The following is a 9,423-nucleotide window of genomic DNA, read 5'->3' as shown; positions in this document are numbered from 1 at the left end:
CCTTGCGTTCCTGTGCGACCGATCACATTGCGTCCGGAGGGCAGTTCCATTCACTTCAATGCACCGCCACGCCCCACAAAAAACTGAGCCGGCCGCAATGTGATCCAGTGCGGGAAGTTACACGTGCAGGACCTTGTCAGCTTTCACCAGTGCCCTCCATCTTTCTCTGGTATGCATGTTGTGATATCTGCTACCTCCTACTCAGAGTCACTTGTGAGTGCATTACCTTTTGCTCTTATTCAAATAAATGAATGGATTTTAACATACTTCATGATATGAGATCTTAGCACTGGCTTCCTATTTTGTTTCTGTTTGAGCTTTTTCCCTTTGAAACCCCCACTCCTTCTTCTATGGATTGTCAGCATTGGACTTACACTGGATGTTTTATATTTATTTAACTATATTATTATTTATTATTATTATTATTATTATTATTATTATACAGGATTTATATAGCGCCAACAGTTTGCACAATATAAGGAAGACATTTACAATTACAATACAATTCAATTCAAGACAAGATAGTAAGGAGGGCCCTACCAGTGAGAACTTACAATTTAGAGATAGCTGTGTGGGGATTATTTGTTAGAAAAAAATATAGTTCAGTGTTTAGTGGACCAGTGGAAGCGGGATAGGCTTCCCTGAAGAGATGAGTCTTTAGGGATCGCCTAAAGGCAGACAGATAGGAGATAGACAGAAAGGTTGGGGTAAGGGGTTCCAGAGGATGGGAGAGAGTCTAGAGAAGTCCTGGAGGTGAGCATGGGAGGAGTTGACTAGGGAGCTAGAAAGCAGGAGGTCTTTGGAAGACGGTTAGGGTGATACTTTGAGACAAGGTTGTACCATATACAGTAGTATAGTTTTTTGGGCTACCTCTTTTATACTTTGTTTCTCCTGTTATGTTCCTCAATAGGACATTATACCTTTAGGGGTCTATTCACTAAGCTGCCGAAGGATCTAGCTGTAGCTGATCCTTTGGCTAGCTTCGGCCCCAGGACCCCTTCAGTTCAGTAGATTAGTAGAACCGAAGGGCTGCTGTATGGGCTATTCACTATAGCACGTACAGCTCCCGAAGTCAGCCGAGTGGCTCTGTCGAGCTGAAGGCATATGCTTCGGCTCGACTGAGCCGAGGTGAAAGCCGAAGCTGGCCGAACGGCCTGCTACTGACTGCTGGGCGGAGTCAGACGTCATCTCACGGCTGGCTCCGGCCACTTGCACAGACAGATCAGTGTCCCTGGTTACCAGGTAACCAGGGACACTGATCTCCAGACAGCCGAACTCTCCCAGGCGCTCCGGGAGTCTCCCGCTATTAGATAGTGGCTCCCTGCTGCCCGGGAGAGAAACACTTTCTCCCAGAAAGATCGAGCAGAGTTACCAGGGACACTGATCTGTCTCTGCAAGTGGCCGGAGCCAGACGTGAGATGACATCTGGCTCCGCCCAGCAGTCAGTAGCAGGCCGTTTGGCCAGCTTCGGCTTTCACCTTGGCTCAGTCGAGCCGAATCACACCGCATTGCATATTAATAGGTAAAGATACAACGAAATGCAATGGCTAGGTGCATTGGGGTACCAGCACATGTGCCATGACTATATGTGTTGGGATGCTATCGCATGCGCTCCTGCATTGCTTAGATATGAACAGAGCTTCATTGTTCATTTGATATAAATTTCACCCATTCACTCTTCTAGATATAACCCTACCCCCTTTTTCCTTGAAAACCTAATTTCATGGGTGAATAAGGTGTTTCCATATTAAGCCTTAACAAAGTTGTTTTTAAATAGAATTCAGTCGGCGCTCTTTTATATTCAAACTCTCTGCTCTCTGCTCAGACGGCTGTGTAATATTTATGTATTTGAGTGTACAATCCTCTTATTTTCTTGTGCATAGTCTATCCCAGCTCAAGCTTTGTGCTGAGGGTCTCTATGAGGGCCTTGTACTACTCATTACAGAGACATTATTCTGCTGAAAGGAGAGGAAGGCTGTCATCCAGGTCCCATTTCAGCTGTTATCAATGTGTTCCTGTTACCGTAGAAACCAGAGAGGGCCAATCCCAAGGCCCCTGTGTCTGGCTGGGAGCCTGTCCCTCTGTGCAGCATGTGGCTCTCATGATTAGCTGTTCACACAGACCTGAATGACAACGTGTGCTGGGAATAAGATTAGAATAATTTATTTTAAGGCAGGGAGGGCCACGCCGTGACATTTCTTTTTGTCACACGCTCACATGAGCTGCTACAATGTACCGGTCGCGTCCGATGACAGAAGACTGAATGGTTCCGCCAATTTCTATTGCAAAGAGGATTTTCAGGGTAATAAGGCTTCTGCAATGAACCTTGGGGACCGGCCACAGCCTGTGCGGATTACTTTCTTTCCATAGATCGTAAGGATCTTCCTAATTTCCAGTGATGTGACGAGTTTGGAGCTGTGAGGTTGGGAATAACATTTTCTCATTGCTGGAGCTGTGAGGTCGAGTCTATATTTTTCTCTTGCCGGCTATATCTGGAGTCTGTTGTCAGATTCACTGAATTTTCCCAGATTGCTGTGCAAATGAATCATCTGAGCATTAAGGCACCTGCTGTTAATGGATGGTGCCAGACTGGCACTTCTCTCTGCCCGCTTCCAAGATGATGAAGTTGAAAGCATTCTGTCTGGATTACTGGCAGTTCCTGTGTCTGCAGCCCCTTAATGGGCTCTATAAGAGGTACAAGCTGTTGTCATCACTAAACTCTTCATGTGCCCTTTATCTGCTTTACACCAGAGGAAATCTGTCTATTAATTTATAGTCAGATGTTACAAGATGGGGTGCTTTTCATTAATCTTAAGCAAAGTGATTTGAAGTCATTTTTGTTGAATGTGTCCTTTAGCTAACTTATATTGTTACATATAAATACCTGTGTGTGTGTGTGTGTGTGTGTGTGTGTGTGTGTGTTTACACACCTTGCCCTTACTCCTTTTAAACATTAACTCTTCAAATATAATATTTTTATTTTGTTATCTAAGCAAACTAGTGCTTTATCTGTCTTCTGATATGAAAATAAAGGTTAAACAGCATCAAAAATGGGTGGCTGAGGGATGCTAGCAAGATGGGGCTACTTGCTATTCATCAATAGATAGTAAATCTGTCTGGGGCTCAGGTTCTGTGACAAAGCAGCTTTGTGATTGATGTAGGACGGGGAGGGGGAAGCTGCGGAAAGGCAAATCTATTCATATTCATGAGCTCTGAAACATCCTTTATATCGGCAGATATCAGCAGATAACACACCCACTACTCAAACAATAGATTAAAACACACACCCTGCATGCCTGTCTGCGACGGCCTTTGTAGTGTAGTTAAACAAGTTGGCATTGTTTCTTAGGTAAACAAATGATCTGTGCATATTTTTATACCTGTCTGTGAGTTAAATTTAGCTGGAGAAGTTCAGTGTGAGAAAAATTGCAGATTCATACTCATGTGACCCTGAAACATAAGCATGTGAGCAAAACCCAAGTGCTGTTGACTATTTGGCAGCATGCAAGGTGGACAAATTATCTGCACATAGCTACAACTTTGTTCTGTATGTTCTGTGAATTGATTTTGTGATTTGTGAAGCAACATTGCAGCATTGTAAACCATTGTGGGTGAAGTGAAAATCACTTGTACTTTTTACATTCTTGACAAGTAATAGGGAATCAGACTTTTGATGTCTCGTTTTAAGATTTTCAGTTTGAAAAAGAATTAGGAGCTCTAGACACTAATGATAATGATTTAAAATGGGGATGCTTCCATGGAAATTGGACAGTGATAGACTTGGTGAAAATATGAATGTTAGTTATTTGGCTGATTGTTTTATTTAGATCTATCCTATTAAAAGAAAAGAGAACAGAAGAATGCAATTAATGATGTTGTATGTTTTCCGGATGTTGTTCTGTGCGCACAGGTAGAAAGAACCATCAGGAAGGAGATGATGCACACATGGAGAAGACTGATGATGAAATATGTTGTATATATGTTTGCCCAATATAATACTTATGGGCAGGAGTACTGTGCCCAGTATCATTCTGTAGGTTATTTGATCTCCTGACCCTGTTCGGCCTCAGTCCATTGCACTCGGTGAAATATGTTACTTGACAATGGGGCAGAGATCCATCAGTGGCCTATAACTAATCATAGGGGCTAAAGAAGTGAAATGGTGTTCGCCCAGCTCACACAGCCCCTCATTTGTTTTCTCTCAGGGTTGGACAGCAGCACCAGCTGGTTGTGTCATCTCTCATTGTTGTTTCAGGATGGAACTCAATTACCTTTTGTTGTCCAGCACGTGTGTGCTTTAAAGGACTCGATGTGCAGTGATATTCTGAACCTGAAAGGAAAATCATTTGGCATTAGTTTGAATTTATTGGTCAGATTAAATTTACATTTTTTTCAAACTTCTGGTAATAAAAGAAACTCGTTTATTTATCTAGTTACAGAAATGCTTGTTATTTTAATTTCTCAACTATGGAGCTTATTTTAATTAGATAACCCATACGTTCTGATCACAATTTGTTATTCCTTCAAGTAGTTGCTCTAAAAGTGAAGATTAAATCTGATTGGATAGTGTACGTTACTGGATACTGTACATCATCACTGGTTATTGCACAACCTTATCTGTCATTGTCGCTCTGCCTTAACAGATCATAGCCCTGTTTTTTTATTGTTGTTTAGAATATCCACTGTCACATTGGACCTTTCAATTTGGGACTTCATTCCGTTTCTGAAGTAGCACCTAAAACTTAGCAAGGGCCAACATGTTTCTCATATTTTGACACTGTGCAGGTTGAAGAGGTTCTTTCCAACTTCTCAATACTAGCATATGAATAGGGAAATATTTAAATACATATCAACTTGGCCATAGAGCTCTCCTTACCTGAACTCCAAAGGGTTACCTGGCCAGAGGTGGATCATCCACAATGCACCTAGGCAGGAGCCCTGGTCTCAGTGGACAGTGGTATAGACAATGCAGAAGGGCAAATTCTCTGTTGCAGTCCTTATCAGTGTCAATTAAAGTGATGAGGGGCGAAGCTGCTAACTTGTCTAGGGCCTCATCTAGCCTTAATTTGTCTTTGCCCCTGACGTAACTGGGTTGACTACTAGACACTGTAGTTCTTCACACTCAACATCATTTTGGCAAATCTGCTGAATAATGTAACTACAGGCTAGGTAATCTTCAAGATGGGTCCAGAGTCACTCATTTGCCTGCGGCAACTCATTTGGTCTCACCAGGCCCCACTGCCATGTGATTTTTGAACAACATTGGAAGTGAATTTATTTCTGGTTTCCATCATTTTGAAGGTATGCTGTCCTATTGTGAGAGCATTCACATATGCTAACCAATAAAATTATGAAGGTGCACTGCCCCACTGTGACAGTGGTCACATATTTTGACCAATAAAAATGTGTGATTTCTCACATTCTAGCCTCTTGTAATGTATTATTCCCAACACTGAAATATTATTGTCCTCTTTACTCTGTGAGATTAACAAGTACCCAGCATGCTGGTAAAACTGGCAGAATCAGCACCATATGATCTCCCTGGCACCAGTATACAGCTCCCAGTGAATTGGTACCGTTTGGCCAGAATACAAGTGTCAGTGGAATAGGAACTACAGTGCAAGCATTTGCATGTTTGCATATTCATGATTCATTATGCTCTTCATTGATTTTTTTATTCTGACATATTTCTATAAATATTTTGACAGTGTTGCAAATAAAACATAAAACTGTCTGTGTCTCTTGGTTGGCAATTATTATACAAGGAAGTGAAGAATCTGAAGGGTTGTTATCTAGCAGCTGAGGAGATCCAAATTTGCATCAGCTGCAAGCATGCACTTACTGTCAGTAGAGCTAGCTAGGGCAGCTGCATTTATGGACAACAAACAAGTATTTTGTTTGTGTATTTTTTTTTATTTTTCCTAGCATTATTCATTAAAGTACACTTGTCTTCAGAGAAATATTTGGAATGCCATTGCTGACCTCCTTCCAAAATGCTAGTTGCCTGGCTATGCCTGATTTCAATATTTCTTAGTTGTTGAACTGAAATAAGCATGCAGCTAATGAAAGTCAGAGAAAGTCAGTGATTCCTTATCTGTATACTTGATCCGTGTCAGTGACTCAGGAAGCATTGAAGACAGCCAGGCTTCTGGCAGTTTCAGCAGAAGGTCATCAATGAAAGCCTCCATTTTTCTCTCATAAACAGTGTACTTGAATGAAGAACTCTCATGAGGATTAAACAATTAAATACGGTCCTTACATAGTTAGTCAGTTTGAAAAAAGACACAAGTCCGCATGAATTACTTTCATATCTTAATACCTGTATTAGCCACCCCCAATGTAATGCTATTAAAATGTGAAGAAAATCCATTCCTTATTCATTCCTTTACATGTTTTCTTTTCCTCCCCTGATACAACTCCAATGTTTAGGTGTTACTAATGTTAACGTCAGTTGACTCTTCCGACTGTTTAGTGAGCATGCTTGTTGAGAGCGCTGTCAGTTCCACTGTTCCAACCCTCAGCCCTCTTTATCTTTTCAACTGGATCCACCACCCTGTGATCCAGCTTCATTGGTTGCTAGGAATCAGGCGCCAAGGCCGTCCAGAGTGGTTGGTTGTTTTGGTGCAGATGCCCGCTTGGGTCCTAGCAACCAGTGAAGCAACAAATTAAGCTGGATTGCAGATCCAACTGAGCCTATGACTGCTTGAAAAGACAGAGGTGGCAGAAAAGGGAACTGGGTGCAAGTCGTTCACCTCCTCCTGCATACCCAGTGACAGCACTTTTCTTAGGGAAGTGCCTGGTGCCAGAGACAAGCGATGTTACTCTCCACTGATTAAATATTTGCCTCCTTGCTAAATGCATGATAACATAGTGGTGGAGGAGGGATGATGTTCTCTCACCTGTCTCAGAAACTACACTACATAGAAAGACTGGACAAAGTGGGCTATTGAAAGCGCTGATTGGCTGAAGTCAGTGTTTGAAAAGTCGATTGAAAAATATGTACTTTTGTTTAATGGAGTGGTTCTGGCAATATCACCCACAGCTCCAATTTTGGGCGAGTTCTACTGACCCGCTCAACTGTAACCCATAACAAGAAATTATTCCTTATCATAATTATGCGTTGATTAAGTCAAATAAGTTGTCATGATAAAAAGTTTGGCATTTGTATGAATGGTCGGTGTAGTTACAAATATAGAGAAATTGTTGGCCTTGGTTCATTGGTGCCCTGAAGAGTTTAACTACTGTTGGGGATTTTTGAAAGCTAAACCTTTACAGTCACCAGACAATAAGAAGACGGGAGTCACCAGACGCCTGTTCCAGTGACAATTGTCAAAGGCAGATTTCTTGTCACTGTGTAGAGATTACCTCTGGGGACACAGACACTATAAAATCCCAACAGGATTTCTAATCTTTTCCCATTTGAAAACCATAAAAAAGGTTTGGCTGGAGTAGTTCTTTAAATATATACATGTCAAAGTAAAAAAATATGCTATGTACCTTTGAGCAGTCATGTAATTTTCTCATAGCTGACGTAAAGGTTCTCTTTGGCAGACGCCATCATGAAATCTGAATTTCACAGTGAAGTGATTATTTCTAAAGCAAGGTTATATTATTGTAGAGCAGTTTTTGTGGAACCTCTGCCTTCACGTTTCTGTCTCTGAGTAACCAGTGGAAAATCAGCAAGACCGGCACCTTCTGTTTATATTTCCAGCTGAATGATGTTGAGAGCTTCCAGTATTTCACACTAAATGTAACATTATAGAATGAATTTAGACATTGCAGACTTATTATAACCATGTTATTTTAGTTTAGGTGATTAGTAATCTGCTCTTTATCATCCTTTAAACACACCTCTAATTACATATAATTCAGCTCCTTTCTGCACCTGCCAGTAAAGGTCACATTATCCATTACAACTAGATTACCTTCCGGGGATTGTATTGATCAGGAGTATCTGTAGCATCTGTGACATCCTAACGAATGTAACTAACATCCACCAGAGAATACACTAATCTTTCAAGAAGGCAGTGCTGATGCAATGCTATAATTCAGCACAGCCAGTAGCTGATTCACATTCAGCCTTCCTGGGCTTTTGGTTGTCTATACATTAATCTCTGTTAAAGGATACTGTTCCATTAACAAAAGTTTCTGGAGTGATATTCTGCAGCAGGGTAAAGAATTAGGCCAAAGTTCTTCTCTCCTGGCTGTGTACAATAGAAGGAGCTCAGGGAGCCTGGGAAGAAAATGAAGAACTTTCACTCCCAATCGGAATCTTTCAAGACAATTTTCTGCAGCTTGCTTCCCAATGAGTTCCGGTCTGTCCGGGCTAGGAGATTGCTTCTGGAATCATGAAGAATTAAGTTGAGTTTATGGATGGATTTCCAGTGCTGCCTGTTGGTACATATTTGAAATTATGTGTTTAGGTTTAGCAGGCCCCCTCTCCCATCTAGTTCCCTGATTCATATTGCTACTCCAATAAGCTAGCATTGGCTGAGGGACGACAGATTGTTGCATTAATTACGTTTAGGCCACTGGAGCATGAAGTAGAATTACCATTTAAACGTATGAAGGAAAAAAATGAGTGTAGTGTTGAAATTAGATGTTTGGAGGAGCATCTTTTATGTACATTTGCTGTCTGCAGTGATATTTTGTTTTGTTCACAGCTGCTTGCAATAAAAAAAGGCTTTCCTAAATTAAACTGCAATTATTTTTGGCCAGTATTCTCATTGACAACTTGTGTAAGTATCCATTGAAGGGTCAGTCCATCAAAAAGTGGTATTTTCATTTTAGGTGAAGATTGGTGGACATATATCAGCTCCAGGCATCCAATATTTCTTGGATATACCAACAGTAAGATCTCTGCTCCTTTCCATCCGGGTGTTTTGGGTGTTCCTGCCCACCTTTGTTCCAGCAACTTCTGTTGTATTCTCCATAATATAAAATAAATAAAAATCCAACAGGGAGAGGGGTGGCCCCCATAACTGAGATAGATGGTATGCAGTTCTAGAACTCAAGCACAAAGATCTCACCAATAGAGTTCCTGAAAGATATAAGAATTGTCAGGTAAAAAAAACTCTCCAGCATCCACCAAACACTGAATTATATATTTTGGCTGGACAGATTCTTAAAGAGACACTTTTACCTTGTCTATGCAGGGCAAAGTGGTGGAGTGTCTGCAAAGGGCATCCTTTGACCCTATATATTCACTATACCAGTGCTTTTTTGTAGCTCATTCCTCCTCTGCATCCAATGCTGCAATCGGTTGTGTTGGTTGATGAAGCTGTGCCATAACTCCTCCGGTCATGTGACAGTGCTCAGGCATAGCAATTGGTTGTAAGGGCCAAGTACTGTCATGGGGCAGCAGGTCATATGCTTCCTCTTAATCAGAAGTGTTAGGTAAGGTGAGCACAAGGGAGTCGGAGG

The 9,423-nt window shown here is 41.4% G+C and overlaps 1 protein-coding gene across 1 annotated transcript in view; it reads left to right on the top strand.

Annotated features, from left to right (window-relative positions):
- Positions 1–2,361: 2,361 nt before the first annotated feature.
- Positions 2,362–9,423, top strand: part of IQSEC1 (IQ motif and Sec7 domain 1) — a 208,234-nt gene continuing 201,172 nt past the window's right edge. The window contains exon 1 of the mRNA XM_018557180.1: positions 2,362–2,694. Coding sequence (XP_018412682.1) covers positions 2,579–2,694 — 116 coding nt within the window. The 5' untranslated portion in view covers positions 2,362–2,578. The remainder of the gene's footprint in view (positions 2,695–9,423) is intronic.

Source organism: Nanorana parkeri, unplaced genomic scaffold, assembly GCF_000935625.1.
Source record: "Nanorana parkeri isolate BGI_ZX_2015 unplaced genomic scaffold, ASM93562v1 scaffold270, whole genome shotgun sequence".
In the NCBI taxonomy this organism is placed as follows: Eukaryota; Metazoa; Chordata; class Amphibia; order Anura; family Dicroglossidae; genus Nanorana; species Nanorana parkeri.
Note: the sequence above shows the minus strand (reverse complement) of the source record. Positions and strands in the feature narration are given on the sequence as shown.